Source organism: Gouania willdenowi, chromosome 1 (genome assembly GCF_900634775.1).
Source record: "Gouania willdenowi chromosome 1, fGouWil2.1, whole genome shotgun sequence".
Taxonomy (NCBI): domain Eukaryota; kingdom Metazoa; phylum Chordata; class Actinopteri; order Blenniiformes; family Gobiesocidae; genus Gouania; species Gouania willdenowi.
In genome coordinates, this window is record NC_041044.1 from 35133146 (window position 1) to 35158097 (window position 24952).

Here is a 24952-nt window from a genome sequence, read left to right on the forward strand (position 1 = left end):
GTTTTTATTCTCTACCATCATTCATTGAAGGGGGAAAAAAAAACCTGTCTACGTAAGTAATTAGGAGAGTAGTTTTTCTAATAAGATAGATTTTCCAGGTGTTGCTGCCAGGGTTGTGGTCAATTACATTTTTGAATTATAATTATGTCTTCAATTATCCATGTTCATTTATGATTACGTTGACTGCCATTTTTTCCAATTATAATTAAAATTATTATTTTTCCCCTGAGAGTCAATTACAATTACGTTCTCAATAACTAAAGTTCACATTTAATTAATCACAATTACTGAGCCCATAAAATATAATTTTCCACTTGTGTTAGCATCTCTGATTTTAACGGGTCAGTTTTGACCCATGTCTTAAATCAATATATATATATATATATATTCCAATTAGTTCCTCATCTCTTGGTTACCTTGTTAGACTTCCTAATCAATGAAAATATTGGTATTAATATTTTTGGCGTGAGCGTCTGAGCCTTTTTTTTCCATCAGTATACCCGAAACGTTGATACAAAACATATTTTTAATAAATGTTAACTGCGTATGTGTAAGCGATAGAATGGTAACATTTTCCCCCAGTTTTGCATTTAAGTAAATTGTAATTTTCTTTTTTTTTCCCCACGACAATTACAATTAAAAAGTCGATCAACAGATTATTTTCAATGACAGTTACAATTATAACTACGTTATAACTAATTCATTATGTGATTACAATTATAATTGAGCCCAACCCTGGCTGCTGCTGTCTGGAATGTGATCCACTAGATTACAAACTCCAGTTTGTGCTGTTTTTCTGTCAGTAACCTAGTCATGAATTCCACACAAACATTGAGCCTAGGATTCTTCACCTTGATATTCAAAAATATCAAATCATATCAAAGGAATCTCAGCTTTGCAAAGTATCCGCACACATGTGGACAAGGCCCTCATGAGAAGCATATTGATTGCTCCTTTATTTTTAATGTCCATGTTCGTCTGTTCTCAGGAGAAAGGAATACGATGTGAGAGACCACACATATTTTTATTTAAATGTGGTAGTAATTAAATGGTTAAAAAAATATGACATGAGAAACCTGGTCTTCATTTACTTCTAGATTCAAAGGAAGCTATTTATTTTTTTTTGGACGAATCAAAGAAGAAAATGAGTCAATGCACTGAAGCAGGACCTGAATGTGAAATATCTGCCTATAAACACATAAAGGCTTGATACTGATGTATTTATTTGAATGATTATGCTGTGCAATGATGAAGCATTAAACCAATAAAAAAAATATGGGATTTGCAAACTAACTTTTCAATGAGTCTTTTATTGATGACAGTTATAGAAACACAAACAATGTTTGAGAAGTGGAAGATATTAAAAAATCTTACTGTCAAGATTGTCATTCAGCAAATATTCAGTAAATAAAATTTGGTTTTAATGATCTCTCAAAACTTGAGACAATTATGAAGGCAAAAAAAGAAAAATCTAATAATAAACATTCATAAATAACATAAATGAACAATTTAGTCTCCATTCAAACTACTACTAATTATTATTATTATTATTATTATTATTATTATTATTATTATTATTATTATTAATAATAAACAAAATAAAAGCTGGCATAGTAATTCCAGGAGGTATTAATGGGTTAATTTTGTTAGGTTTGGGAAAATAAAATCAAAGCTTGTTTGAAGACATTGCTGTCATTTTTACTTTGTTTTCTTTGTTAGGCTATATCGACCAGCCCTATTAATAAGCAGTTATATCTGTTATAAACAGATTCCACATAAATACATATTTTACTGTATTTTCTGGTATATTCAGATGATCGCAAGTTGATGATTTACGTGGGTGGAAAAAAATCCCATATCACTTATTTCCCGCTCGAGGGCAGTAGAACTCAGTAAATACTTTGCCTCGTGCTGCTGTCAAAGTGAATGCAGGGGACGTCAACCAATCAAAAGCCTGTCCGTGTTTTACAAAGAGCCAATCAGCGGACAGAGGTTCTTATTTACGGAAGTAATGAAACGGCGGGTTTTAGTACCAAACATTCAGGCCAAAATTGGCCCAAAACTGTTATCGTAATTAACGAAACTAACTTCAGCTGATGCGATTTGACGAGCTAAGGTAACCGTTTCTTTGACAATAGCTAATAATGGTTCGGTTTGTAAGTGTTCAGTCCCCATCGCTACCTTCACGTCATTGAATGAGACTTCATATTATGACCGATCTACCAACATGTCAGTTATACATGCTAACATGAAGCGGGGCTAGTGCTTTTTCTAAACACCTGCACCAGGACTACAGGTCACCAATGGATCTGAACCCTCCGAAGCAGCAGCTGGAGGCGGATGAGAGCATCGTGGAAGTGGTGGGTGATGTTAACAAGAGACACTGGGCATTCATCTACAAATGTGTGTGTTACAGTCTATAGCAGAACACAAATCCCTTATAGCTCATTACAAACCCCTACATTCATTTTGATTCTGTTCTCAAACCATTAATGTACTAGATTAAAAGGAAGGAGGAAAAAAATCAAAGGTAACTTGGATTTTTTTCTTTCCCATACAATAGCAATATTTGCCTTTCATTTTTGCTAATAATGTTATATGATATCAGCACAAATCCTAGGCCTACATAGTTGTATGACTTATTTTGTAATATAGAATGTTAGATAAAGGCTTTGATGAAGTGATATCACAGAGAACAATAGTCAGCAACTCTTGGTATTAGAGAAACTGACCCATTTATTAATAACCAATGGATTACATACATTTAAACCAGAGACAACAATATTCTACAATTGAATAACAAATACAAATTACCAGCAATAATCAGCAATGACAACTGCAATTTGTTTTTCGTTTATTTATTTATTTTTTTATGGCAGATTTTGCCCTCATCCCAATTTGTTTTTTTGTTTTTTTTGTTTGTCTTTTTTTTTTTTGCGCTATTATCTTTTTCTCATTGATTCTATTTAAAATGTTTGTTGTTTGCACTGACTGAAGGGCTTTTGTTATTTCATTGTACTTGCTGCAATGAAAAATAAAGTTCTATTCTAAATTAGACAAGCCTGAAAAATAACAAATAAATCTGATAAAAACAAATGTTACATCTTCATTTTTAGATGCAGACCGATGTAATCCGATACTCTCTTTTTTATTTCCTCTACACCTACGACAACCACTAATCTACTTTTATGACACTGAAACACTTTTTCTCTCTGTCATGACTCTTATTATTGGGTCATTTTGGCAGCAAGTGAACAGTTTGTTAATAAAATAGATGAAATGTGGTAGATGTAACAGTGAGCTCTACATTGTGTGTGCAAAGTGTCATTTTCATTTGCCTACTGTGTTCAGAGTATCATCATGCCAGTGTACAATGCATCGTGTTGGCTGGATGAATGCCTGCAGGCTATACTATCACAGGACTTCACTGGGTCCATGGAGCTCTCTGTGTTTGATGATGCCAGCACTGTACGTTTGTATTGTTCCAGTTGTACGTAATATTTTGGTTTGTTTCACTATCTGACCTGTCATTTTCATGCTCAGGCTCTTCGGTATTGGGTCATTCCATGTCATGTCACAAATGGCGCACACACACTTTGGTTTTAAAAAATTCTGACTTTCTGTGTGTGAAAAACTAATAATAAATAAAGAAATTGTTATAAGACACAGAGGCAAGCTACAACGCTCTCCTGTAAAGGATTTTCAATACCTGCCAGTGGTGAAATAACCAAAAGTTGGGGTCCAAAATAAAAATGAAAAAGTCGCATAAAAACAAATTGTTTTAGAGTCATCTTCATACAATAAATTAAGACCGGGTTCAGATTTTTTCTTACATTCCCACATGCAGTTATGGACCAATGAAAATTTTCATATTTCAAGAGGCTGTCACCCAAGAGCCAATGCATATATGTAATTAATTATTAGTGACGTGAACAGTCTATGTACATAGCTCAAAGCTCAAAGATCAATGTTTACTGAAGATCCAAACATGTTCGAGCCCAAAAACCCAGACAAACCTTTTTCCGATTTTGAGGGGCTGGCATGTCCACCATATAGGATGTATAGCATATATTTTTGTATATTCTGAGAGAGTTGGTAGAGCTGTATTACTATACCAAATTTAAGTTTTGAGATATTGGAAGCTGAAAATGGAAGAAAAATAAGGATGCACAGACATTGACACATACCCCCCTCACTAAATTATCCATATATATATATAAACTATTCATCTGATCAAACTAAAAATGTACAGTGTTCCTATTGAATAATCACGTAACAACTGGTTAAAACGTCAAAATCAAAGTGTGTCGAATGTCCTGAAAATGTGTTGAAATGACCCTATTATATTTTTTAGGATGAATCTATAAAAGTATTGGAGGCTTGGAGGGAGAAGCTCGGAGCTCGAGGCATCTCAATGCTGATTTCTGGTCACAAATCTGCACAACCAAGGGGAGGTTAGTTGTCTCCAGTCCAAGTAAATGACACAAACAATCAGTGACACATTGTGGTTCAAGAGTTTAAGAACACATTGACACAAGGAATGATTGTTACCCACCAAACACCCAACGTCATTTAGATGTTCTTTTTTGGGCTAAATCTGGTAGGTCCGTCTTAAATAATCGTTGACATTATTTGGGATTTTTTTGGGACCGTCAAAATGGGTCCAAATTTAGCCCCAGAAAAGTTGTCGAAGTTCAGTTATGATTGGACCGTCCAACGTAGTCCAATTTTAGCCCTTATTTAGTCGTTGAAATTGGGTTGTTTTTTCACTGTCCAACTTGGTCCCATTTTTGCCCAACTATAGTCGTAGAAATTGAATCGCTATTGGGCCGTCTAACTAGGTCAACATTTTCTCACAATATAGTTGTTGAAATTGGGTTGTTATTGGACTGTACAACTTGGTCCAGATTTAGCACATTTGGTCCAAGTGTGGCCCAGAAATAGTCATCAGAAATAGGACTTCTCATTTGGGGTAAGTAGTTAAACTATTTTAACCCTTTTATTTGGGCTAATTTGGACAAAATTAGCCCCAAAAAAAAAGGTGTTGTAACAACTTAAAACATAACAGCTCACAAACATGAACCAATTTTTTTACTTTTTACTTGTACTTGAGTATTTTATGTATGACTTATTAGTAACAGCAACAGTACTTCTACTTGAGTAGGATGCATCAGTACTCTTACAGCTCTGGTTTCTGGCAACTATCTAATGACATGTTTTCAGTCTCCGTATTGGCGGTAGGAGTGTTGTTCTTTCACACACAGTGTTGTTGTTCTTTCAGTGGGCTATGCCAAAAATAGGGCGATATCACAGAGTCATGGAAAGTATTTCTGCTTTCAGGATGCAGTAAGTGTGTGTTTTAGTGTATTATTACATGGACAACTGTGTGTCAGTTAACAGAATATTACAAATATACATTTTTCTTTACATTCAGGATGATGTTATGTTGCCGCAAAGAGTTCGTCTACAGTACGAGGCTGTGCTCTGCCACCAAACCTCAGTAAGTTCCCTCTTCACTAGTTCTGCTACCAGGGTTGGGGTCCATTATATTTTTCAGTTACAATCTCCTTTTCAATCATCGATGATCAGTTACCGCCACAATTCAGTTACGATTACAGTGACCGGCATTTTTCTCAGTTAAAATTAAATTGGGATTATTTTCATCCCCTGAAAGTAAATTACCATTACGTTCTCAATCACTTAAATTCAATTCCAAAAATGTGACAATCCTCTTGTGTTAGCTTTCTATTAGCATCTCTTATAAAAAAGACTAGTTTTAACTAAAGCGTTTTAATATTTTTGGTGTGAGTATTTGAACCTTTTCTGTGTCAAGCCCAACTAGGCACAAGATTTGGAACTTAGCAATAGTTACAAACTCTTTGTACAAAACATCCGTTACATTCACAGTTGTTACTCTAAAATTGTATCGTCTCTATTTAAATAAAATTCTGTTATATCCCAAATCTAACCCACTAACCCCTAACTCTTCTAACCTTTACCACCTGTATGGGAGTGAAGATTCACTCACACGTTGTAGGAAATTTTGATATGAATCATTTGAACAATTGTTAAATATGTACTTGTAAGTCATGGAACTGTAACACGGTTCCCTAGTTTTGCGTTAAATTAAATTATAATTTACAGATTTTATAGAATTTCCATGCCAATTACTATTACAAAGTCAATTTTCTGAACTCAATTACAATTCAATTATGGTTACAACAGCATCAGGATTTTTCTATTGCATTTCCTGAAGAAAATGCAAGGGAGGATGCAGGTGCTGGCCCGCATCACACTGCATTAGCTTAGCATTAACATTGGCATTAATTAGTGAGCATTAACATTCACATTAGCTTGCATTAGCACTAACATTAGCTTGCATTAGCGTTAGCATTAACCGAGCGTTACCACCACTAATTTGTCTAGCAATAGCAAAAACCTAGCAATAGCATTAGTCTAACATTGGCATTAGCCTAACATTGACATTAACCTAGCATTGGCGTTGGCTGAGCAATAGCAATAACATAGCCTTAGCATTAGCCTAACATTGACATTAACCTAGCAATAGCAATAACCTAGCAATAGCATTGACCTAGCATTAACATTGGCCTAGCAATAGCAATAAGCTAGACATAGCATTAACCTAGCAATAGCATTGGTCTAGCAATAGCAATAACATAGAAATAGCATTAACCTAGCAATAGCATTGGTTTAGCAATAACCTAGAAATAGCATTAACCTAGCATTGGCATGAATCTAGTATTAGCATTGGCCTAGCAATAGCATTGGCCTAGCAATAGCATTAACCTAGAAATAGCATTAATCTAGCAATAGCATTGGCCTAGCAATAGCAATGACCCAGAAATAGCATTAACTTAGCATTAGCCTAACAATAGCAATGAACCAGAAATAGCATTAACCTAGCATTAGCATTAACCTAGCAATAGAAATAACCTAGAAATAGCATTAACCTAGCATTAGCATTAATCTAGCATTAGCATTGGCCTCGCAATAACAATAACAAAGCATTAGCATAGCAATGGCAATAACCTAGCAATAGCGTAACATTAGCATTAAGGTTGAAATGGGTTGAAGGTTCTATGAACATGTTAAAGGTTGAATAGTCAAAATTGGTTGAAGAATGGCTGGGGATGAAGAGTTTGAAAGTTGAAAAAGCTAAAATTTCAGTCAAAAAGTTTAAAAATAGTTATGCCATAATTGTTATTTATAAATTACATGATTACATTTATAATTGACCCCAACCCTGCCTGCTACTCAGTTCCTATCTTTGTTTGTGCAAAGCTTTTAATGCCACTTTCCTTTTTTTCACTCCTTTTAACTATATATTATACTTATAGAAAGACATTTTTAGTCATTAGTGTGAGTGACCTTACATACGTGTGACCGTTTCCATGAGGTCGGCACACAGAACAGTGCGAGTTTCCGGTGCTGATGCTTTCTTTGGCCAAATGTGTCAGAGGTCAAAGGTCATGTGTGTGAGGGAAATGAGAGAGCGAGCATGGAGACACCAGATCTACTGCGCTGAATAAACACTGTGTGTGTGTGCGTGTGTGTGATAACACACTGGACTAGTATCTTTGCATTTGTATCTTTGCATTTTAAAGAATTTGACTCAAATCATTCTGAAAAGTTCTGGCACCACTGCTTGTATAAGGGTTACACCACGTGTCAAACTCTAGGCCCGAGGGGCCAAATCTGGCCCTTTAGAGCATCCAATTATAGGCTCGTGGTAGCAAGCAAAATATTTAGAGAAACTATTAATAAATGTGACAATTACCAAATAATTCAGTTGTAGATATCTTTAAAATGATACACAAATTAAATGAAACTCCACAATATTAGCAGGGCTTACATTTCCCTCACGCTTATATCTTATGATGGGAATCATTTTTAATCTCAAATTGTTAAAAGAACTCTCAATTCTTCCAAGATCGTGCAATTTTCTTTAAAATCTCCCCAAATTACATTAAAATGATTCCTTAAAAATCTAAAAATAAATTGAAAGTGAAGATATATTTCACTCATTGCTTTTATATCATTAGTGACATATTTTATAGTTTATTTAATTGTGGAAGTGCAAACTAGAGCACAATAATGATAAAATACTTGTTTTCCTGCCTAAAATCTGTGGCCCCCTTAAGATAAACTGATCTGTATTTGGCTCCTGAACTAAAATGACTGACACCTCTGGGTTAGACAGAGCAGATATTACCTGACCTGATTAGAGGCAATTTATTCCCATTATTTAACCCATCAGACTTATTTAACAGCCCGTTGTTGGTTCCAATTATGAAAAGAGAAAGGTTATATTTTAATCAATAACGTCGAAGCGATTGAGAACACTTAAACATAACTGACTTACATGTATTGTTGTAATTAGTGCTAGATAAATAAAGGTAAATAAATTAATTCTGGACTCTTTGGCACCCTTTCTTTTGATGTAATGAATAATATAATTATGATTACCTTATTTCCCCTGCACACAGAAGCAAGATTGTCTACCTTTGTGTTACTGCTTATTATGTCATTGAAAGAATTGTTGCTCAAATTTACTACTTGGCTCTTAAAACCACTGACAGGTGTTTGTTTATATTATGCTCATAGCTGATTGGCTGTAAAGTGCAAAGACTACCGGAAGGATCTACAGAGCGTTACACACGATGGATAAACAACCTCACACAGGAACAACTCACCACACAGGTAAAGACACACTCTACTGTGTGCAGCAGCTTCTAGGTCAGATAGAGAGAGAATATTCTGCATGCCTTCATAAATACAGTATGTATTTTTCCATTTCTACTTTGTGTTGGTAAAGCATTTTCCATCACATTCAAAAGTGTTTTTACGTCATTCTAACCATGATTTCTTGTGTTTGCCTCCAAAAATTCAGCCAAAGTGACTTCCAACATATTTCTGGTGTTTTCACAGACTGAAAGTTGCAGCAAAATAATTGCAGATTTTTATTTTTTTTTTGGGGGGGGGGGGGTTACCCTGAAAGATCCAAATATGTTCGAAATTTAATTTCTCGCAATGTGAGGTGATATCATGGGGAACGCCGGGAACAAACTAGAACAAAAATGTCTATGTCTGGTCTAGAAACAACAATTAAAGTTAAGAATGACCGTAAAAACATTGCTATGGGACTCCACTCCCCACAATGCAATGCACAAAACTTTTCCAACAGTGTCAGTAAACCGAGTGTTTACGGTTGAGATCAAAACAAACTTTTGAGCTACAATTTCAACCTTTTCCATCTTTTTTGAGCAAATAATCTTTGTTAAAGTCAAACTAAATGTTTGTTGCACAGTAATGAAGCACACATGCTAACTGAAGGCCTTTAATTGAGGGCAGCAGAGCTTCTGCTTTGAGCTCCTCCCTGCTTTCTTTCTGTGAAAGAAGCTCAGTTTGGTCATATGTTAAGTTCTCATTCTTTATTATAATTAAATACAGATGGGTCAAAATGGGTGTCTTAAATTCACGCACTTCAGTGGTTCCCAACCCTTTTCTTATCATGACCCCGTTTTTATATCACATTTCTGGTGACCCCAGAGACTTTCTTTGTCAAAAATGAGTTTAATGATCATGATTGTTGCATTACAAATACAGAGCAGTAAGGATTAGTGCACATTTTATACTGCATTTTATTTGCCTAATAATTCCAGCAAGTTCTTTTTGAATAATATGTTAAGGTTTTAGTTATTAAGAATTTTTTTTTTTGATCCCCTGACATATTGACTGTCAACTGCCAGTCTTCTTCAGAGGCATCTGCTGATAGTTTTGATATGTCCTCCAAGTTATTTTTGTCTTCAGAAGTTAAGGACACTTGAAGACAAAAAGAACTTGCTGGAATTATTACCCGGACATCAAGGACACATCAAAGCAATCAGTAGATGCCTCTGAAGAAACATCAAAGTCAGATCAAAGTACATTTCCTGAAAAAAAAAATGTCTGAATAAATGAAACCTTAATAAATACATTTTATTTAATCTATATTTACATTTGAGAAAGTGAAAGTATATAATACACTTGTATTTGAAAAATAATTATTATTTAAGCTTTTAGAGCTTTCTGCCTCTTCCTGCACTGTATATCTATTTCTATGACATTATGTATTGTTTTTATTGTGATATATAATACAATACATCAATTCTAAATCTTAAAATTATTAAAATAGGTTTCATGTCAAGCTTTCTTACATTTTACCATTTAACCCCATCGAGGGCTATACTGACAAAAAAGGCTCAGACGCCCACACCAAAAATATTAAAAACCTATATTTTAATTGATTAGGAAGCCTAACAATTTAATCAATATATAGGAAAGATATTAGTGTATTTTACAGCTGATTTAAGACATGAGTCAACTGACCCATTATCATAAGAGATGCTAACAGAAAGCTAACACAAGTTAACTTTTATTAGATTATTTATTTTAAGCGTGATAATTGTGATTAATTGTAATTGAACTTTAGTAATTGAGAATGTAATTGATTTTGAGAATAAAATATTATTTTAATTTAATTGTGATTGGTAAATATGCTGGTCTCTAATCATAATTGAAAATGGATAATTGAAAACGTAATTGTAACTATAGCGATTGAGGGGTATGAAAGTATCTGAAATGATTGTTCATGTTTGTCTGGGTTGCTAGTGACAACAGTTACCAATGATTCATCCTGATCTGGACTCACTCCGTCCAACACGTTCCCAGGGAGTCTGCGTAAGTCCTAAGCAGACATTCCAACATATTTATCTGATATTAAGTTTCATGGAGCACAAGGGTGAGGTCATTCTGTAGCTTTAAAATCTGCTCCGCTCTTTGTCTTTCTGAACCTTGTTGATTTAAAACAGAGGTTTTTATTGTGCTGCTGCTGCGTGCCCGTGGAGTGTCCATCTGTGGGACGTTAGGTATGGTTATCCAAAACCCTTCTCCTCCCCCGCTGACTACTCTCATTCACTATGACTCGCTCTTTCCTTCGCTGTCTACTCTTTATCCAGAAATCCCTCTCTTCTATTCCTCCTTTTCATGCCCCTGACCGCAGTTCACATCTGTAAAATGACGCAACAATCTGTGATCCATCTTGGTCAAGCAGTAGTGCAGATTACCTTGGAATGACCCTTTGAGTCACGATGAAGATGTGCATTACACACACAAACTAACAAGCTGACACACACGCGCGCACAGAACTGGTGAGGGAGGAGGGGGTTGGGTGGAGCCCATGAGTTAGGGGCTGTTTGTTATTGAAGGAGGATGAAATATTGAACTAAAGAGTTTGCAGTCAGAAAAAGGAGGAAACCAAACAAACCTATGCGTCAAAGGTCGAGTGCAGCAACATGACGGGTTTTCTTTATATTTTGTCTTGCTCTCTGCACAGAGCACTTGCATTTTCCTTTTAAAGAGCATTTTCTTTTTTTTAATCTTTTTTTTCTAATATTTTTTTTTTTTTTTTTTATACAAGGTTTATTTATTTAAGATTCAGTTTTACTATGTTACATAGGAAATCACCAATGTTTTTTCTTTCTTTTCTTCCCTCCCCGAACCCCACAGTCAACACGTAACAAGCCAGACAGGTTAAACAGGATACATAAATACAAAGATAATATTGACAATATTATCACTATTAGTAAAATAAATTAAGTCAAAATATACGTAGAAATATAATGTAGTTAACAGTTCTAGAATAGTTTTTCCTTACACATCGCTATTAAACAATCTCACTTGTGTCCATCTTTTGAAAATAGGCAAGAAAAGGGTCCCAAATTACGTGAAATTTTTCAACTGAGCCTTTTGTTGTGTATCTGATTTTTTTCGAGCTGTGTGTAATACATGACATCTCTGACCCAAAGTCCATGTGCCGGTGGCTGTGGATCCTTCCAGCCCAGCAAGATCCTCCTACGAGCCATAAGTGTACAGAATGAAACCAGTCTAGCCTGGGCCTTGGTCCATTGTGGATTTAAACTCACACCAAAGATTGCAATAAATGGGCAAGGGGCCAGTGCCTTTTCTAATATTTTTTATGTATGAATTGAGCGAGTACAAGGAAATAATAACATCAATGACGCATGGCAGTTACTGTTCAATTATACTTTCACTATGTCAAATATAAATCTAGTTCAACTAAAATGTAGTAAAACAAATATAAATATCTGAGCTCAAACATGATCAAAAACTGATTTAGAAAAACATATCTGAAATTCTTGATATCAAAAAAAAAGGTTGGGAACCACTGCACTGAATACTGTTTTCGACATATTTACAAAATGAGATTCTTTAAAAAGTGTTTTATCACTCATTCATTCCATCATTATGCTCTATAGTTGTTTTTAAATAGTTTTCTATGCAAAATGTTGTTGTCAAACAAAGGGGGACTTGGATTCAGAAGTAAGAGTAATCTGTACTTGAGCCAAAAAAGTTTGAGAACCACTGGTTTAGGAGTTTTGTTGAAGGTATGTTTACTATGTTCATTTACTGCCAACCGTAGATTGTTGATCAGTTTTTCCACTTGAGAACAAAAAAAATGTTTGACACACCGAACGACGATTTTGACCCCAACTAAACTACAACATGTAGGACAGTATTTATCCAGTTACCTCATGTCTCATAGCATTGTGCCCCACCTAAACTTACCATTCAGAGAGACTGCATTGTTGTTTTTGTCATTTTCACGATGTGTTTTGCGTTCCTGCTGTTGAGTTTTTTTCTCGTTTCAGGTGTTCACCTCTCACGGGCCCACGGTCATCATGCCCACATGGTTCTGCTCAAAGAAATGGTTCCAGGAAGTGGGATCGTTTGACGAGGGAGGCAAGGTGAGGTCAAAACATGGTTAGGCCACAGTGGTTAACCCTCCTATTATCCTCAAATATTACTAACACATTTTACCCTTGAGGTCAATCTGAACCCAGGGAAATTTACCTCCAGAAAATTATTCTCAGAAAATTGTTGAGTCAGTTTTTGTGTCAAACACTTTGTTCATTTGTTGAATACATAAATAACCCCTTGATAATGAGACCTTGACCTGTTCACTCGTGTCACCATCAGGCCAAACTTTTAAACTAGAATTCATTTATCTTGAATAGTTTTCAGCCAAATCTTCTGAAATTTACTGAAAACATTAATGGCCGCAAGAGTATGAACCCTATTGGTTGGGGTGATGACCTTTCCTGCAACACCACCATCAGGTCAAACTTATAGTTTTAGAGTTGCTGGATTTTGAAAATCTTTCATCCAAATGTTTTCTAATTTGGGGTACACATTTATGACTCACAGAATGAACCATATTGATTGATGTTGATGACCCCCCCTCCTTCTCATGAACATATTTATTTTCTTTACATGAGAATGCCTCAAAATCAGGGTCGTTCTCAACACAAACCTCTGTCTCAGACGCATCCTCCTCTACTTCACTGTCACTGTGAAAGAGCTGTTCAAAAACCTCTGACAGTAAACCTTTTCCTAGAGGACATTCTTAAGAGAGAAAGTATGTGCAGATTGCAATACACAATGAGGAATGATGCAAGCTTGTACTGTATACGTTTTCTGCTCCTATTAGTTTGCATGTAGCCTGGAAATAAGCCACACCCACTTCCTTACTTTTTGTAAAAAAGTGGGTATGGTAATGCCACCATTTCTGCTCACTTCCTTGGTTCAAAAGAAACTGAGCCAATCAGAGCGGTACAGAACGCACGTCATATCTGCTGCGTCAAAACAAACATGGCGCCCGCCACGGAGAAGACGTTCGGAGCTGCGCTCTGCTCTGTTTTAAAAGACCTGGATATATTGTTAAAACCACAACAAGAAGAGGCTTTAAAACCATTAGTCTGTATCGTACTTCACACCATTTCCCTCTGCCGGCTCCTTTTAAAATGACTTACCTTGTCGCTATTTGTCCCGCCCCGCTCAGCCCCCCAGAACTCAAATGCCTGTGAGCACTTCCAGACTAATCACCTGTATTAAACATTGAATAATAGACGAGGTTGTATTCCAGGTTAGTTTGCATTAACTCCACAGCTAAAACAGCTGAGAGTCAAATTGACCCTAGATGAACACCAATGTGTCCGATATGTGTTCAGCACATTAATGATATGCTTATTTGATTGTACCCATCGAATTAGGAAAAGTCATGAAATAAAAAATGTTTTTTTGAATGATAAACATTGAATGGAATCAAATTGAGCCCGAGGATTATAGGAGGGTTAAGCAGATTATTTGTGAAGGAGAAAGATAAACAAGGTATGACATCTCATTCTCTTATCCTTGGATGGATGGCTGTTTGTTTCCAGGGCGTCCCGGAGGATCTGCTGTTTTTCTACCAGAGTCTCCGTCAGGGTGGAGGTTTAGCCAGGGTTGACCGATGCCTGTTGGTGTATCGCTACCATGAGGAGGCCACCACTCACTCCGTCACTGAGTCAGTATTTGCAGCTGTCTGTTAGTGTCCCTTCTCAGAACTCCAGATACACATACTTACACATGTTTTCAAGATTGGGAGGTTTTATGAGCATGTTTTTGGAATTCAGGACACTTTCCCAGCATATTCATCAAGAGTTTCCAATGGAATGTTCAGTATCTGTCCAAAGCTTTCGAGAGGAATTTGGGATTTTGTTTTGGAGAGCATTAGACATGGTGTGTCAGCAGCACACTGACGCTTCAGCTCTCCGCTGAGTGTTGACGTGTGTTCACACGCCTCTCTTTCATCTCCTCTTTCCTGTTATCCCCTGCCTTTCCTCTTTCCTTCCTCTTCTTTCCTCCTTCCTTCCTCCATCTCTTGCACATCTGTCTTGTTTCTGCATGCCATCTCCCATTATTCATCTTTGTCTCCATCCATCATCTATTTTAGAAGGTCTATTTACAGTTTCTCCACCTTCCACCCTCTTCTTACCATCACTCTTACTCATCCACTGCAGAACTACTTCCTGTCTTTCATCAAATGACACCATCATCTCCATCATTCCTCCTGGCTCACTTACTGAAGTTACCATAGATCAGTGGTTCTCAAACTTTTTAAGTCCCTCCTTTGTCTGATTACAACATTTTGCTTAGAAAACTATTTAAAAACAACTTTAGAGCATAATGATGGAATGATCGAGTGATAACTATAGGTTATTTTGATAACCCCGGTTCTCTGAGTAATATGACTGAGATATCTCACTATGGGATATACGCCTTTGTGTCATATTACGGAAAATCTGATAAAACCAACCTGATTGGTTGGTGAAATGTATTCATCCGCGACAGGTAGTCCTACCTACTATAAGTAGAGTGGACAGAGAATATATTGGCATTCAATAAGCAAATCTCATCTCACTCATATTACTCAGAGAACTGGAGTTCTGTAAAGACCCTATAGTTCTCTTTCATAACATTTGTTTTCAATGTCTCACTATAAGATATCGTAGCTCCCGTATTGCAGACAAGCTTATGGCACGCTACACCAGCCCACAGTGCAGCACTGTACCGATCAGGACAGGAGAACCGCCCGTGCAACACACGGAGCGGAGACATCCAGACGGTAAAACCGGACAAAAGTGAGGGGTGAGAACCAATTCACCGCTGCACAAATATCCTGAACGGACACTTCCCTGAACAACGCCCAGGAAGTGGCTAAACCCCGAGTCAAATGTGCATGCAAGCCCATAGGCGGTTGCAGACCTTGACTTGAATAAGCCGAAGAGTCGAACGATGAGTGCACTGAGTGCATGGATGTCACTGACACGCTTAGCTGACGCTAATGCCATACAAAGGTATAAATCCAAATGTACATACATTTACTACATCTAATACAGAAAACAAAATAACAAAAATAGATAAATGCATCAGCCAGTTGGGACCGCATTTTGATCAATATATATATATTTTTTTACTACATTTTAGTTGAGCTAGATTTATATTTCACAAAGTGAAAGTATAGAAATACAGTTGTTTAAGATTTGTGTTTTAATTTAAAGGAAAGAATAATAATTAAAAGAAGCAATTTCATGTGATCCCAGATTGGGTCCCAACCTCAAGGTTGAAAACAGACAAAACAAACTCCCGAGGAAATGAAGTGTAACTAAATGGGCGGGGTGTGTTACCAGGGCTCCTCCCGCCGGACGCTACTGTGCAGACTCTGGCTTCAAATGACGTCAAATTTGCAAGATGGAAGCGCCCCTAAGCGCCATATTTTGGCTTCAAGAACGTTGAGTGGGAACAGCTACAGTGAAAGCTTACTGGTTGAAAAACACTGATTTAGTGGCCCCTGAATAGATTTATTTCTATAGTTTTTATAATTTCCGCTCATATCACGCCTGGGGTGGGACCAAGACTGACACTTTATTTATTAATTTTCCACTCAATTTTTCTTTTTTTTTTTTTCAATATATGATGCCAAAGGCAGAAACAAAAGCTATGTTTAGAAAAGGAAGTGGAAGGAATGTGTGCGGTAAATCCCCAACATGTTGCCGTCTTGTCTATTAATCAGAGCTTGTGCAGAGGAAGGTGGAAACGGTTCCATAGCAGTGACGAATCAGAGCGTGTTTGACTCACATCAAGAAATCAGAACCAAGTGCTGAATCCTGGGCATTATATATGAATACTTGCAGTGTGTGTGTGCGTGCGTGCGCTTTAATTTGAGGAGAGATTGTCAGCATTGGGTGGAGATTAGGAAGGGAAGAAGGTGGAAGAATGAAAGCGACTTATCGACAGAAATGTAAAATATCAGGATATCAGTCTGTGTATGTTTTGGTCATTGTTTTTTTCATTCAGAAAAGGATACTGAAAAACAAAAAATTAGTTATTTGAATGTCATTTTAAAATTCAAAAAATTAAGATTGAAATTCAAGGCATTTTTGTTTAAGGTTCAAGACAACATACAAAACTGAAGAAAACAGTAAATTGTCATGGTTAGGGTTCTAAAAAAAATAATAAATCAAAAACAAAATGTTATAAGACAGAAAGAAGATCAAAAGAAAAAGAAAATCGCTAGTTTTTTCATATTGTACGACGGGAAGTTGCCAATTTTTCAAAGTAAGAGCATGTTTGAGAACAGTGTTTTGTAGGAGAGTGTAACAGAAGTTGATGGACATGGTCAGTACGTTGTTTTTCAAAACAATAAAGGAGTGTGTTTCAAAGAGAACAATATAAATGCAGAAAAACCTCCTCCACCCCCACTTTGTTGTGATATATATATATATATATATATATATATCAGATATATACATGCAGAGATTTCTACATATGACAAGCCTTGTTTTGCCGTGTCAAAAGTAATAGAGTAGGGTTTAAAAAAACATTTACCTTGGGCTAAATCAGAATCAAAAATACTTTTTTTCTCTACTGCGTATGATTGAGAGGGAGATTTTTGGTCATGTTGATGATGAAATGTGTTTGTTAATGATTTTATTTATTTTACTGATGGTTTTAAATGTTTTTTAATTTTAAGCTGTTGAATGCCTTCTGTTGCACTTTTTGATCATGTAAAGCACATTGATTTGTGTTGTGTATGAAATGTGCTATACTAATACATTTGGCTTGAGAAATAATACAATTTAAAATAATAAACACTAAACCAAGAAAAAAATGACAAAAAAAAAAAAAAGAAAAACATACACAATTAAGTCACAAAACAAACCACAGGAAATCATAGGTTGGCACTCGACAGAAACCCAGTCCATCTACATATGCGCTCTTACTCTGAAAATGGCAACTTCCAGTCACACCATATATAAAAACTGCATATTTTTTTTTGTTTTCTGTCTAACATTTTTGTTGTTTTAACCAGTTTTATTTATTCTTTCTTGATTTACAAAGATAAATGTTTTGAATTTCAATCTTCATTTATGAATTTTAAAATGAAAATCATGTTACCGTTTTTAATATCCTTTTCTAGCTGCAAAATAACCAAATACCAAAGCAGTAAATGTACACTGACCAAAGACAAATACTGATTACTGGATTGATGCACTAAATTGTAAAAGGCAAGAATGAATATATCAACAAAACGCAAGAAAAAGACGAGGCAGTAACTCTTAAAGACAGAACTATAGTTTCCCCGGGCCTCCAAAGTTGTTAAAACACTGTCGCTTCATGCTACATCAGTAAATGACTGGTTCCCTTTTCAAACTTCTCGGCCCCCAGGGAGACTATTTGGAAGCTACGAGTGGACTTTCTGCAGGAGAGAGTTCTCAGCTGCTGGGAAAACTTCACCATATGGAACGCTGGCAAACAGGGTCGCAAACTGTACAGAAGCCTCAGTCGGACCAATCGGAACAAAGTATGTCACCCTTTTACGCAGCACAGCTTTGAAAACTGACTCACGGACACACGTGCTCTGTTTATCAGGTCAAAGCTTTCTGTGATGTCGATGAGAACAAGATCCAGAAAGGTTTCTACACATATGAAGATGCAAAGGTGAGAACCTGCACAGTACACAAGACTAGACCAGGAGGGTCCATGCTCGCCACAATTATACCAGTTTTTACTGCAAAGGGGCCAGAGCAGAAAAAATCTCAGCACTTTTTACATAGAAAGAAGATTCGGTAACGCTTAACTTGAAGTTTTAGACATAAAGGTGACTTTACGGTGTCATTATTATGACGCGACACGTGTCATTAGCATGAATAAGGTGTCATGAAGGTGTCGTTGATTACCCTAAACTCTGGTTTGTTTGGTTTGGTATCATCCACCAAGATGAATTCCTTGTGTTGTTTTTAAACTGTATTTGTCGAATAAAACTGATTCTGAAAATGTTTATAGTTTAAATAAGCATTTCATATTTTATTTTTGGCAAATTGATGCTCGTTAAAGCTTTTCTGTTACACACTAAAAAAAACAATATTAGTAAAGTTATTCTTTGTTGTAAGTTGATCTATATTTCTTTCTTTTTTGTTTTATTTAATGTTAATAAAGATATAAAGTTATGCAGAGGTGTACTTATAATAATTTTACAGAAAAATTATACTATCAGAGCTCTTATTCCCCCCATTCTCTGCCACAACTATTCATAGTTGTGGCAGAGAATGGGGGGAATAAGATTTTCTTCTTCCTAGGGGGGACGTAATAGAAAATAACTGCCCTAAGCCCAACCCCTAACCCCACTAGATCCCTCCTCCTAACCCAAAAAATGCCAACATAGCTCCAAAGGTGTCATAATTTAGCAAATGACACTTAATGACAGCCGTCATGACACCTTATTCATGCTAATGACAAATAATGACAGCGTAATGTATAAAACTTCAAATAAAGTGTTACCAAAGAGTTTTATTAAGTGGATGCTGTGAAGGCGTAGGATTAAATAAGTTTTACCTTCTACTATTTTTCAGACAAGTTATGGTGGATATAAGTGTTTTACATGTGTCTGTGTGTGTGAGTCTGTGAGAGCCAGAAATCTTGCTTGTTTGTAGGTGACCAAATACTTTCTTTACAGAGTGATTTACCAATGCATTCATAAAAAATCCTACAATGTGATTTTCTGGATTTTTTTTTCTCATTTTGTCCTGCATATTTGAGGTCTACGTATGATGAAAATTACAGGCCTCTCATCTTTTTAGGTGGGAGTACTTGCACAATTGGTGGCTGACTAAATACTTTTTTGCCCCACTGTATATGACATGTTTGAAACAAATGAATAATTAAAAAAGGAAGGAGAATCTATACCTAAGTGGCAACATTTTGGGTCACAGACATCTTAAATTTATCTCTATGGGATTTTTCTTCATTCTTAATCATTTCCCTGTCATTATAACTCTGTGGTAAAACGTGACAGAGACTGGTTTGGTGTCTTTGAGGGGCCCTTTTTGGCCCCCGGGCCTCGAGTTTAACACCCATGGACCACTCAAACTTTTTTGGCCCAAGCACCCCCTTTCTCTTATTTCTGATTCCAACTACCGCCTTTGTCCGATTACACATTTTTTCTATATATCATTTAAAATGTGTTAACACACATTTTAAATGACCTCATTTTGTAAATAAGTGGAATTAAGCTGAATTTAAATAGATGTATTTGTAAGTATAGTTTTTATCATTTCTGGTCATGGACAGGACTGACCCTTGTATTTTTAGTTCATGTTCTAATTAAGATAATTTAATCATTATGATTATCGTTTTGAACTAAAAATAGTCAAAACTTCAGGTTTGCAATGGTTTCATTTGTTAATTTTATACTCTATCTCTAAAGTACCCCGTCATGCTATTGATTTATCTTTGACCTTTCTGTTTACCGTTACAGAAACATTACAACTTTTATGCATTTTGTAGTGAAAACTGGACTCTACTTTAAAGAAAAGTAACTTTTTCTTTTTGCTGTTGGTCTTCCCCGTCCTGTTAATGTTTTTATACTCACAATCAAACTCCTGTCTGGAGGTCAGACCATTGTAATCTTCAACTTCCGACATTGTTTCCAGGAGCGACCGAAGCCTAAAGTCTCGATCGTGCACTACAAAGACGCCTCCGCCCCTTTCATCATCTGTGTTAAACTGGTGAGCAGAAACGTGTTTGTACCCCTCAGGTCTGTGATCTAAGATAACAACTTAATGATGGTGGGCGTGTGCCCTTATACAGGACCACGCACGCACGCACACGCACGCACACCTCTAAGGAAATAAGCAGCAGCCTGACCTTTCTTCACATGCTTATACAAACATCTGATGTTTTATGCTTGAAGGTCTGGTTTTGTTTGTTGTATGCTTGTTTATACAGAGGTAGATTGATGTCTTTTTTGCATTTGGACACTTTCTTTGATTGTAAATATTTATTTTCGATTAAAGTAAACTTTTTTTTGATTGAACAATAGACACAAACCTACCTCCATATGTTTACACGTGATAAGTTTTGATCACGGACCAGCATGTGCATTGTACTAACTTTCATTGAGGAATTATCATTAATCATGCAAGTTATAGAGACCACACTAATCCCTTATTTTTATTTATTTTTTAAATCACAACTCTTAATTTTTTGATTTAGTTTCCTTTAAAACGGTGTTTGTCGTAGTTCACAAAGCTGCGCTCTATGAACGACCAAATAATCTACAAAAGCTGTTCAAAGCATGAGACAATGGTTACAATTTAAAGAGAGGAATTCACTTTATTCATCCAAAAGTCCATGCAACTTCATAAACCTTCTGTTTGTGGTATAAAATGATGGAACAAACTTACATTATAATTTAAAGTCCTGTAAAAACTCTGATATTAAAAAAATAAAATAAAACAATACAAACTAACTCTAACTGATTCATATGTCCACCACGTAAGGACATCAGTATATGTGCTACAATATTGTGTGTTATAATGCATTTGGCTGGAATGGACATAAGTTGGAGATTTTATGTTGGTCCTTGATATTAAGGGTCAGGACTAGATAAGCTTCATCCTGCCTCTTCTCAAACTGACGGATATTATGTACAATTTGTGTTATTTGTTTTTCATTGTATAGTGATTAGAACATACAGTATGTATTGTATGTTGTGTTTTTTTCAGTGTTTTGATGTTGATTCTGTCATGAAGTTTGAGACAAAGAATAAAGGAAGAAATACGTGGTCTAAAGAGAATGTGTGAAATTAAATAGTCGTAGTCTTTTAAGGTATTAAAAACAAAGGAATTAATCTTCAGTTTGATTGTTTAGGAGAAAAAGGAAGATCTAGAATGACAGGCAAAATGATTGTGCACCTTTTTTATTTCTAAATCATAGTTTTATTACAATGCTCAGACCCCCACACAGCTGCTCCTCTGTCTATTCACTGACCACGTATTCATCACCCGTCGAGATTAAGATTTGAATCTGGACATCTGGAGTGACTCCACCTAAGAGGTCCCATAATTGCTCTATTATGGGAATTGGGAGATGTAATCAAGAGTTAGACCTGGACTCAATCTGGCTCCATAAGGCACACACACACACACACACACACACACGAGCGAGTGGAGGCTGACATGATAATAGGTGGCCAAAAATGGTCCAGAAGTGGCAAAAAAAAGAGTGAAAAGTAACTTAAATGGGCCAAAAGCAATCCAGAGTGGCCAAAAAAGAGGAACCAGGTGGTATGTAATGGCAAAAGGTAGCTTAAATGGGCAAAATGTGGCAAACAATAGTGAAAAGGGCAAAAATGTGGAACAAAAAGAGGCTAAATGTAGGGAAAATGGAAACAAGTGGTATTTATTGGGCAAAAGTTTGCTTATTTAAATAAAGAGATCAAAAAATTTGAAAAAAAAATTGGATAAAAGTGTAAAAAAGAACTTTTAAACAAAAACAAAAAAGGATATTTATTGGCAAACTGTAGCTAAAGTCTGAAAACGGCCAAAAATTGGACAAAGGAAGCTGCAAAATGGCCAAAGGAAATAGGTAAAAAGGGGTTCAAAATGTCCCCTCTTAAGGTGTTCTGGGAGAACAATGATTAAATGAAGATATACAGAGCCACATGTTGAGCATCGCTGACTAATAACTTCTTCTACATGCATGGTGAGCTGGTCTGGACAGAAAAGCACCAGGTTTAATATTTGTCCCAGTCCACCTCTGTAGACACACGAACCAAGGTAAAACATTAAACATTTTTGATTGAAACTTTATTACTAATTTTCTTACTAATCTTATTCTGAAAGGGGGAGGCACAAAGTGTGTGCAGGGTTAAGTCGGACACAGAGAGGAAAGGTGACTTTTAGCTCCATGTTTGAGAGAAAAAGGCTTCAAGAAATGAAAAGGAGTATTATTACTCTATTGCTGTGCAAGTAACTATAGAGATATAACGATAGGAAAATAGATATTAAAGCCAAGTTTGGTTAAGACTGGAGGAGCATTGAGCAGCAGAATAGCTGCGCTAAATAGCACTATGACATTTATTGACTTTGGAGCAGAGGTGTAAAGTGTAAGTAAGAACATAAGCAATAAGAAAGAAAATATTTTGGTTTATTCTTTTCTATTACTTTTTGTTTCAAACAACCATAAACAATAAGAAAATATTCAGATTTTTTTTTCAGTATCATCCCGTCTAAAGAGAACATGGAGGAACAGTCACAAATAACATGGGAGACAAGAACGAGAGAACTGTGGGTCGCCAGTGGAGGCGCCCCATATTTAGATGAAGAATGGGAAAAGCAATGTCCGTTGATCATTTTAAAATAAAAAATAATAATTTTACTCTAACTTTTGGATGCAGAAATGTAAGGAAGTACTTTACTTCTTTTAAAGCGTACTTAAATATAAGTAAAATGACTGATTTAGAATTATACTCAAAAGTACAAGTACCCTTAAAAACAACTTAATTACAGTAATGTGAGTATTACTATCACCACTGCTTTGGAGTTTGAATGGAGAAGAATAGAGACGTCAAATGAAGTTACACTTAAATGACTGCAAAGGATTTATTAACCTTGTACACCCACATTACAGGATAATAACTGATTTGTATCACAGTTTAAACTCAGGTTGACCAGAAAATTACTAGTTCAATAACTGGTGAAGGATTTACATCCTGTTACATGCCGTTCAACAACAACATCATGGTTAAAAACACTAAGTTACAAAAGAGCAACTGCAGTTTTTACTATAAATTTCGACATTGACTGTGGCTTTGTCTTTTTAAACAGAAGCATCTATGGCATGGCTGTGTTAATACTTTGTCACAATTCTGTTTTCTGTTGTTTTTTGTAGGACATGACTGCAGGAAGTCTGGAGGAAAATCTGTGTTCTTTGCAGCTGAAGGAAGGAGTGGATTATTATCATTTCAACTGAACGCTCGGAGTAAATACAGAGAAATGTAGGAGGAGTGGATCTTTTGAGCTGATACACTCACAGAAGCGTGAGAGGAGGAGCTTTAAAAAAAAAAAAAGCTTTACATCCATCGTGATCACGTTTTGTGCTTTCATTTGACAGTTTAACCTCTTCTTCTTTTTAAATTTTTTTAGTTTTTCTAATTAGCCAAACAGATATGTCAAAAAGATATTCACTTCTGGAAGAAAGCATGAAAATGTGTACATGGGTTTATGCTGAATCCATTTTTAATGGGATCCACGCTGGAAAACCATCGGTTCCCACTCAAAATGAAGTGGTCCACGATGGCCGCCATCCGTATTGTCATAACAGTTTTTTACCAAATATGATAAATAATAGTGATTGACCGATTTTGCGTGTTTTACGTGTATCGACATCGGCCGATGCGCGCTGCTGCATTCGCCGATGCGCTTTATATACAGAGCGGCTTTTTTTGGTTTTTATTTGTGTTTACTACTATGGTTATATCTTTATACTCAATAATCCTGGTAATAAAATATATCTTCAGTCTGGCCAATTTTTGTCAAAGCTATTTTCAGGACAAGGACGAACAGTTTTTCTTTCATAATATTTCATGAGATGTCTCAATATTTTTTTTACTTGTTCTATTACATCACCTGTTTTTTTTATTTGTTAAATATGTTTTACTTGGTGTCGTTCTACCTCACCTTTGTTAATTTCAATGAATGTTCCTTTTTAAAAAATTGAGACTAGTACCATTTTTAATCATTATTGTGTAATTTTTATGATGCAAATTGAGAGAGCAAAAGTGGTATCGGCTCAAGAAAATCGGCAGTCCGCATCGGCTAAAGCTGACGGGGAAAAAAAATTGGTATCTGCATCGGCCCTAAAAAAACCCATATTGGTCGATCCCTAATAAATAATTCTGATCATAATCGTAATTGTAATTTTGGTCACAATCGGGCAGCCCTATGTAGATATGATTATTTTTAAATGAACGCAAAAAGTGTTTCAATTCTTTTCAGGAAGATGGTTTGCCAGCATCGACCCCATTAAAAATTGATTCAGCATACTCACAAACCCACATGTACAAAAGTTCATGCTTTTTTCCAGAAGTGAACATCTGAGCCTAATATTGCTACATATCTGCTGGGCTAAATTGATAATTTTTTTTATATTATTGGTCCCCTTTTTGGGGAAAAGTGCATCAGGCAAAGGTCTAAAATGTTGCTTAAGT

At 35.9% G+C, this 24952-nt stretch overlaps 1 protein-coding gene across 2 annotated transcripts; it reads left to right on the forward strand.

Moving 5' to 3' along the window:
* The first annotated feature begins 1998 nt into the window (after nt 1-1998).
* Nucleotides 1999-24297, forward strand: b3gntl1 (UDP-GlcNAc:betaGal beta-1,3-N-acetylglucosaminyltransferase-like 1). 2 transcript variants are annotated; one of them, XM_028450779.1, is made up of 12 exons: nt 1999-2360; nt 3352-3468; nt 4355-4454; nt 5282-5346; nt 5435-5500; nt 8626-8721; nt 12732-12827; nt 14301-14425; nt 18130-18265; nt 18334-18402; nt 20394-20468; nt 23635-24297. In XM_028450779.1, the coding sequence occupies exons 1-12, from the start codon at nt 2304-2306 to the stop codon at nt 23713-23715; spliced, it is 1083 nt and encodes a 360-aa protein (XP_028306580.1). In that variant the 5' UTR covers nt 1999-2303; the 3' UTR covers nt 23716-24297. The 2 variants fall into 2 exon arrangements, with proteins under 2 accessions (XP_028306580.1, XP_028306587.1); XM_028450786.1 differs by lacking the exons at nt 1999-2360; nt 3352-3468; nt 5282-5346.
* Nucleotides 24298-24952: the final 655 nt, after the last annotated feature.